Here is a 19090-nt window from a genome sequence, read left to right as displayed (position 1 = left end):
CCGAAGTACTTAAGTTAATAGAACAAATCTTTAGGGAACCAGATATAATAAAAATCCTATGAATGTGCATAGCAGTTTTGGAGATATTTGATGAAAAATTTTCATATTTTGATTCCAGGTATTTTGATATATCTGAGCACTTTTTTGATGCTAGAAGAGCAGAACACTTAAGATCCTCAATTTGCTCTCACTTTATCTCATTTCTATAGGAGAAGCAATCGAGATACTAAAGAGATCTCATTTTTGATTTTGCTTTAATGCGGATTTCCATTTTGAAAGCCCTTGTACGGCTCATAACCATCTGAATAGTAGCACAGTGGTATAGAAACTTGATATGCCTTATAACTGACTTGTATTGCATTTGTGACACAAAGCTTTTCCTCTTCTTTATGGTTCCACTGACAGCAGACATAATGAAACTCAATGAGGAGATGATGATTCAATTACTCCAGTCTATGGTCCTTTATGAAGTTGCTAGTATGCACGCTATAGAAATCTTCTGCCTTCTGCATTTTGTTCCCCATTTCAGACAATAATACCACAGAAAGGTCACGATCATTTGCATTCTGGTCAGCACAGACTCATGGGGCAGCGGCAGAGGATTCGTGCTGGATATCTGACCGTAAAAAGAGAAAACTCTAGAGAACTAGAGGATATCCTAAAAACCTTGATTAATACATCAGGAGACTTTGTTTTTGTCATCTTTTCCACCATTGACACTAACCATCTGTCCAGTCAATTTCCAGAAGAACCGGAGCTTCCGGCTCAAGCAGGGATTCTGGGAGAGGTCTTGACTAATGGCTGCCGTAGGCTGAATAGTGTACACATCCAGTGGGGTCACATCATTTGGCTGTCACCCAGCCTCAGGCATGGCCAGTAACCTATCCACGAGTCGACAAAGTGTTGCCGGTGCACATGCTGTATGCTTTTGAACATATGAAGGCTGTTAGCTTTGATAAGTCAATAGGATTCGATTCATAGAAACCTAAATAACCAAAGCGATCGCGCTTCTAACATGGTCAGGCTGCTGAGAGAGCGATACTGTTTGCCAAGCTGTTGTTTCAACAACAAGGACGATCTAATCTCTTTTACCCAATGCTAGCAATAAGGCTGAGTCAAACTGTATGGCATATCATAACTCTTTTGTATCTATAGCTACTTTCAAGGCTTGTTCTCTCAGATTAAAGTGGCTTTATGCTATAAATATACCTGGGTACAATATACATGTACAAAGCCTCATGGATAACTATCTTGCAGAGTCATCAGTTCATTCTCATACACTCAAAGTACTGTCATTTATAGAATATACTGAATAAAAGGGCCATTTTGAAGTCTTAAAGCATAGAACAAGAAGTCTTATAATACTAGCTTAAAAGAAAAGATGAAATGAATAAAAGTTTACTCATCCTTATGCCAATTCAAACTGGTATGAATTACTTTCTACTGATAATGATTCTGTTGAATTTGATGATCAATCAATTAATTGAAGAATCAGAAAATTAAAGAAAATTAGAAAAAAGAAAAAAAAGTGTAAACTTTAAAAAATATATATTTTTGGTCACACAGTCAAAGTTGTTTTGGACCCCACTGACTTTCATTACAAGGACAAAAAGTCTGAAGATGCACTGATACTTATCTATTTGAGGAATGATGAATCAAGTTTTTCTTGTGTCACCGTGTCTTAAAGAGGACATCCGCCATGAGAGATTCATGGACAAGTGTATGCAGTACCAGTGCTGAAATGTTGACAGTCTCAGCGGGACGGATAAAAACCAGGTTACAGGCTGGACATAAAGTATCCCGCTCTTCATTATGTGCTCAAAAACTCCCTTGGGCTTGAGAACGTGAGCGTTCGTAATAATATTTTACTGACATTCCACTGAAGTGGGACTTGAGGATGGGTGGAAATGAAATGGCTGTCAGACTAGGGTATAGTGCTGGACAGTGAGCCCAAATGTATGATGTACAGAGTATTACAGAAGAATTGTTGGTGATTTATCACCATTTGCATTTAATACAAGAATCGATTCATACAACATTTAATATTTTCGTCTTCAATTTAATGTTGTCTATAAAAACTTGTGCTGGGAAACGATTAGCATTTTTAATCACGATTAATTGCATGATTTTACTGTGATTAATCGCAATTAATCGTGATTAATCGCATTATATGCAAAATTCAATAATTAATTCAAAAGTATTGCGCACTTTTATTTTAAAAGTACTGATATATGAACAAAAGTGCAAAAAAAGTGCAATAAGAGCCTCGATCCAGAGTCCAGAGCCTCGATTATAACAGGCACCTTCCGAGACCTGCACTCCTGCAAGACTACCGCGAGACCCAATGCAACAGAGTGGGGCGCAGGACAACACTTGATGGGCGAGTGCGGGAGCGGGTGGGTAGAGACTTGTGTGTGTTTGTATGAATATGCGCGATGCAGGAGAATAAAATGATTCGTGGGACTTCCGCAATATAGAAATATCTAAACATAAAACATCTAAAAAAAAAAAAAAAAGTATACATTTTTATTCATCTATTGCTCAAAAGCAGCAAGAACTAATATAACATAAAAATGATTAACATGCGCAAGCATAGACAGTTTCAGTTTCTAACATGTGTTTGCAGCATTGACCAATGTAGACGATCACAGATATCTGTTGATTTCAGGAATGCAATGGCCAATCAAAGGTGTTCAAGTTAGAATCCACTCACCGCGGAAAAGTTATAGCGTAGCATATTTATTGTGTTATAACAGAGCTTTATGAGATCGCGATGAACTGAGATGTCAGTTTTTTAGTGATAATAAAGGGAGCTCTGGTACGGTGGCCGAGAGAGCTCAACGCGCTGCAACTTCAGAAAATACATGCAAATAGAAAAAGCACCAGCAAATCAAGAAAACATCTTCATCAATTTGACAGCAGGTGCTGCAATTTCTCACAACACAACCAAATTAAGAATTTAATTTGCAACGCGTTTCTTTATTTGGTTGTGTTGTGAGCATTTGCAGCGCGTGTGTTGTCAAATTAAGTTGTTTTCTTCATTTGCAGGTGTTTTTTCTATTTGCAACGCATTGAGCTCTCTCGGCCACTGTACGCTGGTCATATTCTGCCATGCCAAACCATGCACGCAGCAGTCCATGCCTGCTTTTCTGTTAAAAATAACAGTGAACAGTGGTTTGTGAACGTTGATGCTTAGGGTGAATCCCATTTCTCTGTCTTACCCCTTCCCCTTAGTTTTGCGTGTTCACGTGAGAGTAAGGGCTATCCCAATTCTCGTTTTGATCGAGGGGTAGGGCTAAGGGGAAGTGGTAGATACCCCTTAAAACCAAGCATTTTCGCGAGCTTACTTGAAACCAAGGGGTACCCAGAACACACTGTGCAACCGGCAACAATGGCGGCCAGATCATCAAGTATTCAAGTATTTTCGGCTTAAATAATTTATTTAAAAATTACGACAGTCTTGTTTTGTGCTCTAGACAGTCCTGTACATATATATTTGCAACCATGTTCTTAATTGAAATGTTTTAAAAAATCGCTAGTTTGCTACGCTAACGTTACATTGCTGATTTGCACAACAGTCCCGCAGACTAGCCTTGAATGGACTCCATGCATGTCTACAGTTTTAACAAGTTTGTAAAACGATCCAAAGTTTGTGGTCAACACTTGTTGGCTCTGGTGACGTAGCAGCCAGCTAGCGACGGTGTATGATGACGTATCCGTAACCAAGTGGTGTCTCATTTCATAGGGGTATGTTTTCACCCCTAGCGCTTACCACACGGTTTCGAGGGACAAGGGCTAGGGGTAAGACGAAGGGTTAGGGGAAGGGAAAGGGGTAAGACAGAGAAATGGGATTCACCCTTAGTCTAAATAATTTTATCGGGAGCGTTCATTTGAGCGCTGCTGCAGTCTTAGGCCCACCCCAAATGCTCTCATTGGTTGAGACTCGTGATGACACCCATCCCAAGCCAGTACTGATCAACATCCCACCCCTCCTGTGACCCATGGTTTGTCTGTATGTGTATTCAGAGCCAGTGAGCAACAGACTTTCAAAATAATAGTAATAATAATAATAAACTGTTAATGTGCGATAAAATAATTGCCAGCGTTAATTAATTAATGCGTTAACGCGATAATAGCACGTTAATTTGCCACGCCCTAATAAAAACACATGTCAGTTGCTTCAGAGATGTTGGAAAAGTATTCTCGTAGCTTCACAAAATTGAACCATTGATGTCACATGGACTATTTTAACAATGTCCTTGCTATCTTTCTGGGCCTTGAACGTGTCAGTTGTGTCGCTGTCTATGTGAGGGTCAGAGAGCTCTCAGATTTCATCAAAAATATCTTAATTTGTGTTACAAAGATGAACGAAGGTCTTACATGTTAGGAACAACACGGGGGTGAGTAATTAATGACAGAATTTTCATTTTTGGGTTAACTATCCCTTTAAGGTTACAAATGCTCCTGTTAAACAAGGCTTCCATGATTTTCCCTTTTTGGGAGTCTGACACGTCCACTATTTCACCCTCGGCTTTTACTAAACACTGCTGAACACAATTTATACTACATTGACATACAACCTAGAGAGCATAGATAACATAAAAGGAAATTGCAACATTTGTTTTTTCATTGTATCCTACAAAAATTATATTAACACCAATAATAATGAGTGTTCACATTATTTTGTCCAAACCCTGTATATATTTTCATGCTGGATAAACAGTTGAAGAGCATGACTCTTTACTTTAATGTCAGTATCAAACATTAAAACACATTCTGATTGTCTTTCACCCATATCTCTTTTATCTCTCTATGTACTTCTTTTCTGTCCTCACACAGTTCAGCCACTCGCATTCTCTTCATCTTGTCCATGTATATAGAGAGGCAGCAGTATGTGGTGTTGTAGTGGAGCTGGAGCACCGGATCAATGACCAAAGCTGTCAGTTTCCTGGAGCAGCAGGGAGATTCCATTAATGTGTTACTAATTGCTGTTAAGCGGCCTGATGTTTTGGGATGAAAAGAGCCTGTCGATATGCCTGCGCTGGTATATAGGGACAACTCAATGCAGGCCAACACCCGTCCCACCACAGGACATAACATCTATCTGTCTGTCTGTCTGGTCTGTCTGTCTGTCGTGACCTATAGTCAACAGGTTCCAGCCTGTATGGAAATTGCCACCAAACACGCACACACCATCCCGACAAAGATTGCCCCTGTCTTCCGCACAGACAGTCAGGTTTGAAGGTCATCCTGGCCACCAGTACTGATATATAAATACTTACAGCAAAGAAAGAGTGTTTGAAAGAAAAGAAAATGGGATTTGTTATCTAGCACGAAGGCTCTTAATGAGCTGCTCTGCTGCCCATGCATTCTCGTGGCCTCCAGTGGAAACAGATGGATCTGATGCCCTCGGGCGACTCCATCTCTGTGGCTGTGGTTTGTCCGAAGGTTACTTCAATGCAGTTAGTGCCCACTCTTTCTCTCTGGTAAGGCCGGAAGCTTCCCAGCTTTTCTGTCTGGATGCTAAAGGGCTGGATTGCATGAGAGTCCCTAGATGACTTTCCTTTTCTATTGGATCGTTTACCCTATTTTTTTTTAATCAGGAATCCAAACTTTGCAAGTTCATTTTTATGGATCTTAAAAATGAATGAAAAATTAAACATCTATTACTTACCCAGCACTGTTTGTTTTATGGGCATGAATGTGTATTCAGAAATTATGCAGCATATTGTAGAAGCGTACTGTTAGATCAAGAGGTATGCTATCTATAATATATAATATATTCATTTATAATATAATATAATATAATATAATATAATATAATATAATATAATATATAATATAATATAATATAATATAATATAATATAATATGTAACACATTAGTATATGGACCAATTCTCACTATTAACTAGTTGCTTATTAGCATGCCTATTATTAAAATATTGGCTGTATACTTATAAAGCACATATTCTACATCCCTAATCCTACCCAACACTTAACAACTACCTTACTAACTATTAATGAGCAGCAAATTAGGAGTTTATTGAGGCAAAATTCATAGTTAACAGCTTGTTAATAGCGAGAATTGGACCTTAAAATAAAGTGTGACAATATAATATCATATCATATAATATCATATATCATATCATCATAATATATACATTTTTATTTTATTTTACACTCTAGCAATAGTGTTCTCTATTCTTTTTCTGTTCTATTTACTATATAATATATAATATAATATTATAATCTATATATATGATTTGAGGTTTGATTGCTTCTGTTGTCCTCGTTTGGAAGTCTGTTTGGATGAAAGCGTCTGCTAAATGACTAAATGTAAATGTACACAAACAGTCTGTTATGTTGCTATATAATTGCAAACTGGTATTTATCATATTTTAATGTGTTGTCTTAATCATAAACACACTGATTTGTAGCACAAATTGTTTTGTCATTATACTAGTTATTTAAGCGGCTAATGAATCAAAATTCTCACACAAAAGATTAAACTTATTTCCTTCTTGCAAAATAAAGTGGATATGTATTGTCATAAAAACCGAGGACACAATAGGTCAACATTTATGTGCATAAATTTACTGTATAAAATGCTCAGTTTATGCGATCTCAAATTTAAACACAAGTATAAAATGATTCATAGGCTTGTTCTGAAGTATTTACTGCATCATGCATGCAGTATTACAAAGCAGTGTTTTGCTCTCATTCTTACTGACTTGCTAAAGTGGAGTGAAATGACAAGTTACTGTGGAGGTGAGCATACTGAGGCTGTAATACTTAATGGCTTGTCAGATTTATTAGCTTGCCAGCTATTGTAATATCCTGCTGTCTCTCCTCATGAGCTGCAATGGCAGCACATCCTGTCAAGCGTCTTTCTCCAGAGCCACAGAAGTGTACTGCTTCCTGTCACAAATTAGGAGCTTTCCATTCTGTATTTTATCACTGTGCTTATCAATGTTTCAAAGTTAGATTTGAACTATGCATTTTTCTTACCTAAAACTTTTACTAGGAATATCATAATAATATGTTTTTTGGACATGTGCTGTGGTAATTGGATGAATATATTCCGGTATATGATTATGTGAGTAAAGTTACCACAGTATTGCCATTACTGTACTGTTTTGTAAAGGAAGGCTGAATGATTTAGTGGTGTATTAATATGTAGCCGACTGTATTGCGGTTCCTAATGACTGTTTGTTCTCTAACCTGACAGCTTTGCAAATAAGGCATTAAGCTAGTGCGCCACAGTTTCATTTACATGCTCCTGAAAAATCGATCTCTGGGATAATGTTGCCTGGGTAATTAAAGGGATGGAGCTCATAAACGCCCTCTGGATACGAATTATAAAAATCTACTTTCAATACTGAACATGAGTTACAGTCCCCATGACAGTTTTCTTCAGATGTCCTTTGAATTTCTTGGAGTTAATTGTGTTACGTTCATTTATCAAATGCCATGCGAAAGTGTTCAAACTGATCAATGCACTTTTTCTCCTCAATTACAAAGGCTGTATTGATTTTTTTCTGTGCTGTTTTCATATCTAAGCACTCAACTGCAAAATTCATTTTAATGTGGCATTTGAAAGCCGAACAAATGCAGAGTATAAAGCTGAAATAATTAGCATTACATTTTAAAAATTGAGGTGAAATATCCTTTGATAGAAACATAAAAGAGTTTTTGAGGAGTTTGAGTTTGGTTGTTTATCTTTGTAGTTTGACATGCAGCGGATAACACTGGAGGAGCTGAAACACATCCTTTTTCATGCCTTCCGGGACCACCTGACGATGAAGGACATCGAGAACATCATCATCAATGAGGAGGAGAGCTTGAACGAGAACTCGGGGAACTGTCAAACAGAGTTTGAGGGAGGTGAGTGTAAACATTGCTGCATTGTTTGTGTGTGTGTGTCAGTGGAGTTTTTCCCTGGTGTTCGTGAAAACTTGTGCGGATGAACACAAAATGCAGTTGTCGTGTAAATGAGATGTTTTGCATTTTTAGTTTAAAAAGATGTCATATAAATAGCCCCTTAGAGTGGGCTACTTGTGATGTCACTGTATAGGGAAGACTAAGCTCATGAATATTAATTAGCCCTAGATAATCACCTTGAATGTCCAGTCATACTACATGAATTCAAATACATTAAGTCCTTAAGAAAGTCTGTACAAAATGCATTGATACAAAGATAATTTCAAATAAATGGAGTTACAAATGAGGTATTCTACAATATTCATGATTTTAGTTATTTATGATAATCAACATGACATGAGTTTTTTCCTTGTAAAAAATGCAGATGGTGGCCCGTGTAAAAATAAAGTACACATTTAAAAAGAGTAGCCAACTTATTAGAGCAAACACTTAATTGCATGTTAATTGCAGTTAAATTAAAATTTATTATCATTTAAAATTAATTCAGTGCAATAAGGGAGTGCTTTTTTGGCTCATATAAGTACACTGTAAAAATGATATTATCAGTAAGTTGTGGCAACTTATTTTTTTACATAACTGTAACTCATCAGTTCTGCAGTTTTAACTTTTTTGAGTTATATGAAATTCAACTTGATTTTTTTTTTTTTAAGTAGGTTTAATATAATTTCAGTTGAAATTACTTGTACAACCAACTTTATACTTAAAAATTTATGACAGAAACTGAATTAAAAAAAATTAACGCTGAAATACTGTAGGTGGAAATATTTCAGTGTATGACTTAATCTTTATATGTAATTTCTTAATTACTTCTATTGGTTAAAGTGCACTACTGGATGTAATGACAAGCATTTATGTCATTTCTACTGTACTAAATTTGCAATTTAATGCATTTAAAATCAAGTGAGGCATTCTACAATATTTATGAAAAATAAGTATAATAAATAGAAAAGCACATGAGATACAACATGCAAACAAGTAATGTTTTTGGATTAAAAGCAAAAGTAATTCTGATCAGCCAAACCATTCAAACTTAAATGTAGGCATCTTTAAAAGCAGTGTTTGTAATGATGTGTAGGTGCTTCTCTAGAGTTCATTATAGACTTCTCTGCTTCGGTCTGTTTGTTTTACCAAACTAATATGGGCTGATGTTGATGTTGTTGTTTCATGCATGATAATACTCCTGTTACTGCACCTCTATAGGCTCATCTCAACAAAACATTCCTCATGGTAATACACAGGAGGGTTAATGCTCTTTTACAGCAGGCTATGTGATATTTACAGCCTATTGACATCAGGTGCAATTTTTAGAGGCTTATTTGTTTATTAAAATCAGAGGAGTGAATTAAAGATGCTAGTTTGGTTTTTGAGTGGGCAGCTCATCTCCAGATACACGAGTGGGTGTTGTCACGCCATCTACAGGGTCACCAGCTCAATGTAGCATATGCTGCACTACATTATGAGATCTCCTGAAACAAACTCATAATCATGTTTTGAAACGGAGTCTTGAAATTATGATGCAAATACACTATATTCAGCCTATTTGACACTTTGAGTGCCACTTAAAAAATCCACTTAAAAGATTTTAAACCTAATTAATGAATAGTATTTTTAACAACTGTATTTATACAGGTCCAACATACAGTATCTCACAAAAGTGAGTACACCCCTCACATTTTGGCAACCATTTTAGTATATATTCTCAAGGGACAATACTATAGAAATGAAACTTGGATATATTTCAGAGTAGTCAATGTGCAACTTGCATAGCAATAAAGATTTACTCTCCTCTGAAAATAACTCAACATACAGCCATTATTGTCAAAAAAAAGCTGGCAACAAAAGTGAGTACACCCTAAGTGATAAGCGCTATACGTCATTTAACCATGCAAAGCCACATGTCCTATTCATCATGTTCATGGTTTTTGTCTGCTTGACAGGACCATACAAATTTGTGTATCTTGTTTTAGAGCAGTTAAAATTTGGTGCTTTGAGTACAATTCTCTCATACTGACCACTGGATGTTCAACATGGCACCTCATGGCAAAGAACTCTGAGGATTTGAGAATTATAACTGTTGCTCTCCACAAAGATGGCCGAGGCTATAAGAAGATCAGTAACAACCTGAAACTGAGTTACAGTACAGTGGCCAGGGTCATACAGAGGTTTTCCAAGACGGGTTTCACTCGGAACAGGCCTCACAGGGGTCGATCAAAGAAGTTGAGTCCTTGTGCTGTGCGTCAGGTGCAGAAGCTGGCTTCAAAAAACAGACGTATGAGTGCTGCCAGCATTGCTTTAGAGGTTGCTGAAGCGGAAGGTCAGCTTGTCAGTGCTCAGACCATACGCCACACACTGCAACAAGTCGGTTTGCATGGCCGTCGTCCCAGAAGGAAGCCTCTTTTGAAGCTGGCTCACAAAAAAGCCTGCAAACAGTTTGCTGAAGACAACCTGTTCAAGAGCATGAATTACTGGAGCCATGTCCTGTGGTCTGATGAGGCTAAGATAAACTTGTTTGGCTCAGATGGTGTCCAGCATGTGTGGTGAGGAGTCCCAAGAAAATTGTATCTTGCCTGCAGTCAAGCATGGTGGTGGTAGCATCATGGTCTGGGTCTGCATGAGTGCTGCTGGTTCTGGGGAGCTGAGGTTCATTGAGGGAAACATGGATTCCAACATGTACTATGACATTCTGAAGCTGAAGGTGATACCCTCCTTTCAGAAACTGGGCCGAATGGCAGTTTTCCAACATAATAACGACCCCAAACACACCGCCAAGATGACAACTGCCTTACTGATGAAGCTGAAGGTGATGGAGTGGCCAAGCATGTTTCCAGACCTGAACCCTATTGAGCACATGGCATCCTCAAGTGGAAAGTGGAGACACACCATGTGTCTAACATGGAGGAGTGGAAGAGGATCCCGGCAACAATCTGTGCAGCTCTGGTGAATTCCAAGCCCAGGAGGATTAAGGCAGTGCTAGATAACAATGGTGCCCCTACAAAATATTGACACTTTGGACACAGTTTTGACATGTTCACTTAGGGTGTACTCATTTTTGTTGCCAGTTATTTGGACAATAATGGACAAAATATGTTGAGTTATTTTTAGAGGACAGTAAATTTGTACTTCTATACAATCTGCACATTGACATATTGACTGTAGTATTGTCCCTTGAGAAGATATACTAAAATTGTTGCTGAAATGTGAGGGGTGTACTCACTTTTTTGATAAATTTTTCATGTGTCAGATTTATCCATCATCTGAAAGCTGAATAAATAAGCTTTCCATTGATGTATAGTTTGTTAGGGTAGAACAATATTTGGCCGAGATTCAATTATTTGAATATCTGGAAAAAAAATCAAAATATAGAGAAAATCGCCTATAAAGTTGTCCAAATGAAGTTCTTGGCAATGCATATTAAGTTTTGATATATTTACGGTAGGAAATTTACAAAATATATTCATGGAACATGATCTTTACTAATGATTTTTGGCATAAAAGAAAAATGTATCATTTTGACCCATACAATGCATTGTTGGCTGTTGTTACGAATATTTTCCCTGTGCGACTTAAGACTGGTTTTGTGGTCCAGGGTCACATATTCTGTTCGCTTCTTGAATTTAACAAATTTGGAGAAATTTAGCATTACATCACTACTCACCAGTGCATCCTCTGCAGTGAATGGGTGCCGTCAGAATAAGTCCAAACATCTGTCCACCAGTTAATGTCTTGTGAAGTGAAAAACAAATTCATCATTAAGCCGTTTTTAACTTCAAACCATTGCCTCTGGCTTAAATATTCTTCAGTGACAAAAGTCATTTTGTCTGAATCAGGAGAGAAATATGCACAGACCAAGCACTGTTTATAAGTGAAAACAGTGCAAAACAGCAAACAAGTTCTTATCAACTAATTCTGTTACCAGATGATAAATAAAAGCCAATGGCTGAATTCAGAATAGAATACTAGCAATCTATTGTTTCTGCCATACAATTAATAATCCCTATAAATCTTTATAGTACCAACCACAATTTAAATTTTAAATTAGTACACATGCAGCAGTACGCATTAGAAAGCTACTTTGTGCACTTAGTGAATGATTTCAGTGTATGAATGTTCAGTATGTATGGACCACGCTAGCACAGTGTTAGCATTGCAGGGGTCAATTATGCCAAGGGCGTAAGTCTCTGTCCTACCAGCAGTAACAGATGTCCACAGCACTAAAGCAACCCTCATCCACACCTTCTGTTGAGCCCTCTGTGTCTTTATGAAACATTTATGGTGGCACCTGGGCCGAGCTTAGGTGTTGTCAACAGACCACACACTGAGACTATGTTAATGAATCTAGAGACACAAGCAAAGCTAACTAAAACTCTTAAACTAAAACTAGCCAAACAACTGCCACTGAGATGAATGGGAATGGGGATTTAGCATTTCATTTGGTGATGCTAGCAGAAAAGAAAATGCAAAAAGTGCAGCTTTACAGCAGTATAAAATGCTGTCATGCTTGTGTACTTTTTGTAGTGGGGGGTTTTGAAGTTGAAAAAGTAATTTAGCATACAAGTACTTAATATACTTTAAAAGATTTAATTTAAGTGTGAACTGAATCAAATATTGTCGAACACTAAATTCCATAATTGCAATTAAATGAAATGATAGAATACACAGATATATTAGTTTAAATGTAAAGTGTCTTAGTTTAAATTTATATTAAATGTAATTAGCTTTCTGACCCACTTAAGTAGGACTTAAGTATCTTTATAAGTAATCTTATAATTACTTATATGGTCTTTGTAATGACAAATGTACTGATAAACATTTATTGTAAACTGAAATATACTTTACCGTAATTCCTTTTAAGAATATATGTCATCTATTTGCACAGTTACATTTTAATTACATTTGTAAAGATGAAGTTGCACTTTAGTGCATTAAAAATGAATAAACTTTAAATGTAATAACAAACAACATAATACTGTTATAATAATTATATGATCATATGTTATAATTAAATAATTGTACTTTAAAGCATGACTAAAGATAATTAAAAAAAAGATTTAAAATGGACATTTAATTTACATTACTACAAATTGCACTTTTTTAAAAGAACTAAAGTGTTTTAAATGTATGTTAAAAGTACTTAAGTGTGTCAAGAAATAAACTGAATAGAAATTAAAAATGTACACCATTTAGGTACACTTAACTGGACTTTTATTTCATAATATTTTATTATCTGCAAGTACACTTTTTCTTACAAATATCCTTTTGAAGTAAACTACAATAGCACTTTCAATACAATTATGTGCACTTCTTTTTCACAAGAGGGTCGCAGTGCTGTTGAGACTTTTTGAAGTTCAAAACATGCTGAGCATGCTGCGAGACATTTTATCTGGACTTTTATCTGCTGCCATTTGGAAAGGCGAGAGTGGGGCAAAAACGAAAGTTCTCCTTAGCAACACACACTCAGGCAGAAGAGTCTTTCTCTCTTCCGTAACCAGGCCAGGGATTGGCTGCAGGGGGCGGGACTTGCTGACTAACGCTCTGTGCCGGAAGGAAGACTGGAGCGGAAAATGATATCACGGGGTGAGGCTGGCACACAATCTGTCTCGCTGTGTGTTCCCAGAAGCTCCTAATAACTGGCTCTATTCTCGGCCCAGACCCCACTGTCACCCCAGACGCTCGTGAGCTGAGCCGCCACATGTGCTCAGGTGAACCTCAAGCCCTGGTCAAAACACCTCCACCTCACAGCTGTGCGAGAAACGCTGCTTTTAGATGGGTCAGATTGGCAGATGAAAGGCTGTCGGCTAGAATGCAAATCGACACCTACGCATTCAGACACTAATGTGATGTATGCTAATCTCTGGCTTGTTTTCCTCAGACTAAATCGCTGCTTTTGTGTCATTGCAGTTCATCCCAAAAAGAAGAATCGGCAGACGTGTGTGCGCAAGAGCCTGATATGCGCCTTCGCCATGGCCTTTCATCATCAGCGTCATGCTCATCGCGGCCAATCAGATGCTGCGCAATGGCATGGAGTAGCGACACCACTGTGAGCGGGGCGGAGCCTGCATGTGCATGTCTGTGGATGAAGTTGTCGAACCTCGAGAAACAAAACCAAACACCTCACTACTGAAAAGAGGAGCTTTTTATTCTTTTTTTATTTGTATTCTACCATTACTTTTCCACGCGGACCAAGCGACACAGGATGTGTAGAGGCGAGCCAAGCCAGCATGTTACACGGGGCCTCATCTCTCAGGCAGGGACTTTAAAGGGCTGACTTTCTGCTTTTCGTGCCACCTCTGTTCCCTAATGCAATAACACGCAGGAGTTCATAAGCCGTCGCCGTCTCCTCCGTGGCTTCAGATATTTCAGCAGGGATTCGCTGATGAGCTTCTGCTAGGTTCGGGCCTGCTGTCGATGTAGGAAGGCAAAAGTAATTGGCAACTCATTACACCTTTGTGGAGGGAGAGTTACAGCATCCACCCCGGAGACTATTTATGTCTGCTCTTGCCAGAGTGCTTTTCTGGCTTGGGGGATGGTGGGAGGCCGGGGAAGGAGCGCTTGTTGTAGTCCATAATTAAATCCATAGTCGTCAGCTCCAAAAATCCATGAGCCTGACTCATAGTTTTCATCAATTCGAATGTTTTCTGCTATTCGATTGTGCGATCTTCCTGTGTCTAATGCTTTTCCTGAAGTGGTTTGTAATGAGCACGCCCACGCAAAATGTTGAAACACAACAGAAAGTTGTGCAGATTTCCACAGAATTAGAACTGCTGTCATTCATAAGTTCTATTTCCATGTTTGTTCCAACAGTTGTTTTTGTTCAAACTGGTACAGCATGGCAAAACAGGTTTAATTCCCAGGAAATGCATGTATATCTTGAATGCATTGTAGGTTGCTTTGGGTAAAATTATCTACCATATAGAATGCAGCAGTTGTGACGTCAAAACCCAGAAGACTAAGTGGATGAACTTGACAATCGCCATTTTGGATTTTGGCATTTGCTTGTACGGTGGCTCTGAATTGTCAAAACACCTCTCAAATTGCTTGCTATGGATGCGAAAAACACAGAAAATCGAACCCGATCTGAATTTTTTTATGACGAACGAAAGTTTCAGAGGCAGTGTTTAAACGTGATGGTCGTGAGGTCGTATTTATTTTTCAACGTGCAAAAATTTTGAACGAAAATTTCAGACTCGGTGTGCAATGGCCTTAATTCACCATGGGTTCCCTCAAGATTTTCCTATGGGTTTTTATAACGGGGTTTTTCAATTTATGAGTAAAACAAGACCTGTGGTTAATTTAAATTGATGATACTTGGACATTTTGATCAACAACATAAATTATACACATCCATAATGAAAACATGACTTTGAAGCAGTTATTTAAAAAAAAAAACATTTGTAATAAGTAACTACATAGTAACTACATACAAAGAATGTTTTGGGTGTGGGCGTGTGCAGTTCATGTTATACAACAAAATGCCAAGTTTCATTTACCACAGACCTTATTTTACTCATTAATTGAAAAACCTAATTTAAAAATCAAAACACAACAATGAAACCTATGGCGAATTAGTCTTCTACGTTTTGACGTCACAGCTGCAGCACTTTCTACATTCATTTTTTTATGTTTTTGCAATGACATTTAAATGATGGTAAACACATTAATGTACATGTAATTTTTCTTAAGCAGTATTTTTGTTAATTTTCCAATGAAAATATCTAAACATTCTCCAAACAAGACTTACTTTGCAAAATTACATAAAATGTTAGGAATTATACTTCACAATTGTGTGACCTTTTAAAATGACAAATTGCACTTTTGCTTCTGAATTATTTTAAGTTTTAGATGATGGAAAATGACAAAAAAATACTGATAAAAATGATTAAAAGAAGATATATCTACTTGAGAGGATAAATTTGAACATTTAAAACATTTATATTTTAAGTACTGTAATTGTATAGCCTATATTATAGCCTATAATGAATTCATTATATTGTTATATAAGTAATATATAACTTAATAATTATTCATATTTATAAACTTATAAACAAGATACATATCTTCTCTGGTAAATGTATCTTGTTTTCCATCAGAAATATTTAAACACTCTTAAGACAAGACAATATACTGCTGAGATTTTATTCTAAAAATATCTATAGGTTCCATCTGGGCCTAATGAGTGAAGAACAAGACATTTTACTTCGGTTTTGCAGTACTTCAAGGGGCTTAATGGTACTTTATGGCCAGTTATCAGTGTTTTTAAGGGTTATACCTGTTGAGATGCACGTTTTCAGCATTTCTGAAAGGTTTATGATGGCGCTCAGATTCATGTTAGTGGATGAGCTTGGGTTGTTTTGCATTGCTTTACTCCCCCCAACCTGCTAGAAAAATCTTTGATACTTTTATTACACCAACCTCCCTTTTTGAGCTGCATTGAAGATGCCCATCACTTTACCATGAGCCACAGTCATGTTTATGGTTATGTGTATGGTGCATGTTCATATTGCATTTCATTCTCTGTCTGTATTAAAGCCACCGTAGCACTGCATTGTTGATGTTTCAATAGATGTATGTAATGAAGATACTTCACATCTTCAATATAGGGATTGTAAAAAGGAAAAGAATGATATCGGATGATTGTATCTTTCACTTAGGTGCAATGGCTAAAACTCTGTGCCTGATGCATTTCTTCTCTTAGTGTTTCATGAATGTCTCCTCTGGACACCTGTAGAAAACGCACTGGCATATATGTTCTCCACCATGTTTCCTGAGGTCTGCTTCTACTTAATTATGCATGTGAATGAGCAGAACTTTGTAAATAGAGCTTTACATGTGTGTTTTCTGTTCGTGCATGATAGTTTAAAGCAGTACATTCTGCACAGATCGTGTCAGGGCTACTGAGGGGGCGGCTGAAATCAATACGCGTCCGCCAGCTCTCCGTTCTCCCCCGAGACCCCTGACTAAAGCCATATTTGTCTGCACAGGTGTACTTTAGAGAATAAAGGTGCATACACTGAAATTATAAAGGTATAATGTTAGTCCAACCCCTTTTTCTCACTCAAATGTTGATCCATGTGCGGTTGGAGCGAATGGATGGTTCATTCTGGTACAACGGCGACACTTAGTGGTGGATGTGATTACTTCATTCACTGTGTTTGTCCTCATATTGTCCTTGTCTGATCTAGAATGTAACATTAGCTTGTAGCATTCAACTAAAGATCTGGATGGGTTGATAAAATAATATATGCTACGTGTTTAGATGATTTTGATCTCCACAATTGTGTGGTGAATGTAAAAAAATTAAACATTACCTATATTTTGGGGTTGGGTGTGATTTGAGGAATGAAGGAATGTTATACCAATATACGCAGTCAATTATTTCAGATTTTGTCATTATTTAAAATCAATATTGTAAAATGGCCTTTTAAGATAATAATGTTGTGAACAAAATATCCCATGGAATCAGACTGAACAGTGTATAAATTGGTTCTGTATTTAAAGTGGGTTGTATTTCAAATGAGGACTTTAGGGTTTGGAAAACAAGGGTGATGTGGTGGTACAGTTGGCTACATTATATTTAATTGTAAAAAAAAAAAAAAAAAATGTAAATAGCCATATTTACAATTATTCACTTAATGATAGATCTGTACACTTTGCATGCAGAATATTTAGCTATGTAGTTGAGACTAGCTTGTTACAAAATGCCCCATAGATGATTTTAATATACATATTCAAATATGTACAGGACAAATGCATAGAGTTTATGCAATAAAGCATTTTTTGTAATATTTGTGGCATCTTTTCTGTTTCCTGAGAAAATAGGCCTATGTGCTAAACATAGCCTACCTCAAGACATATTACACTGTCCATTATTAATTAATATTTTGTCTGTTTATCATCATGTAAAAACAAACTCTCTGTTGTGGGTTCGTGAACTGAAGACTTGAAACAACTGTATGTAGTTAGTGTATATTTTTGCGACTTTGGCGCCCCTTACAGTTAGTGAGTGGGATTCACTGTCGTTATTACAGCAGATCTCTGTACAAGTGCATTTGTTGCTGCCGTAAAGCAATCCGCACTCTTCGCGGGATTTCCTACTAACTAGCTCACTAATCTTAGGCTACTCCCAGAACAGACGGTTGGAGGGAAATGTGGGGGAAAAAAACAGAAAATCTTTGTCTTAATATAAGTCAGTGTACCATCAGAATGACTTTTATACTGATATTATAAGGTAAAAAACTTACGAACAGTTGCTTTAGTATTTTCGCGATATCTCACAAGCAAAATCGACTTTGTTTCACTGTCACAAGGATGCAGGTAAGTTCATTTAGACACTAGCATTGCCAGTTAGGCTACTTTACAGTTGTCTATTCTGTAGTTCCAAACAGTTCCAAACGAGACTACAGCAGAATCAACCCCTATCAACACAGAGCACCAGTCAGTGTTTTGAAATAATTCGAAAGTGTGAGGGAATAATTCAGTGACTCATTTTTTAAAAATTGAAGAACAACTGATTTTCATTCTAAGTTTATATATAGTTTTTTACAGAAAAACGGGAATTGTTAGAAATAACTCGCTATTGCATAAAAAGGTTAGAATTGTTAGATAAAAAGTCTGTTACCTTTTTTATTTTTGTTTTTTGGCGGAAAATTGCAAGATGTAAACTCAGAATGTGGAGGAATAAAGTCAGAATTGTGCAATGTAGATTGCGAGTTAGAATTCTAAGTTTATATCTGGCAATTCTGACTTTTTTTCTTAAATTGTGAGACAAAGCCATAAATACCTCATAATTTCCCATGCCAGAAAATGGCTATCATAAAAATGATTGGATCTTGGATGCAACAATTTGGGCAAGTAAATGTAAAACTGTAACACACGAGCGTCACAGACACATTGCTTGATATCCACGTAATTGGGAGTTTTGCATGAGGGCAAAAAAAGTCCCCCAGATTTTGTTCTTTGTTGGTCACGCAAATTGTGGCGTTGACCAATGGAAATCTGCTTGGTTTGAAAGTGACTCCATGTGACAAAGGACCTTTTTTTGTTTTTTTTTGCCTGTGCCTGTGAAATTTCGCCAATGTGACTGTGCCTTAATATAAAGTCCCAGTGCAGTTAGACTGTACCACCACTTTTGGAACTGAGATGCAGAGCAC

At 37.1% G+C, this 19090-nt stretch overlaps 1 protein-coding gene across 1 annotated transcript in view; it reads left to right on the top strand.

The window, feature by feature from the left end:
* The window catches only part of caln1 (calneuron 1), a 64346-nt gene extending 46640 nt beyond the window's left edge, over positions 1-17706 (top strand). The window contains 3 exon segments of the mRNA XM_058799005.1: positions 7730-7886; positions 13842-13909; positions 13911-17706. Coding sequence (XP_058654988.1) covers positions 7730-7886; positions 13842-13909; positions 13911-13970 — 285 coding nt within the window. The 3' untranslated portion in view covers positions 13971-17706.
* Positions 17707-19090: the final 1384 nt, after the last annotated feature.

This window comes from Onychostoma macrolepis, chromosome 15, assembly GCF_012432095.1.
Source record: "Onychostoma macrolepis isolate SWU-2019 chromosome 15, ASM1243209v1, whole genome shotgun sequence".
Lineage (NCBI taxonomy): Eukaryota > Metazoa > Chordata > Actinopteri > Cypriniformes > Cyprinidae > Onychostoma > Onychostoma macrolepis.
Note: the sequence above shows the minus strand (reverse complement) of the source record. Positions and strands in the feature narration are given on the sequence as shown.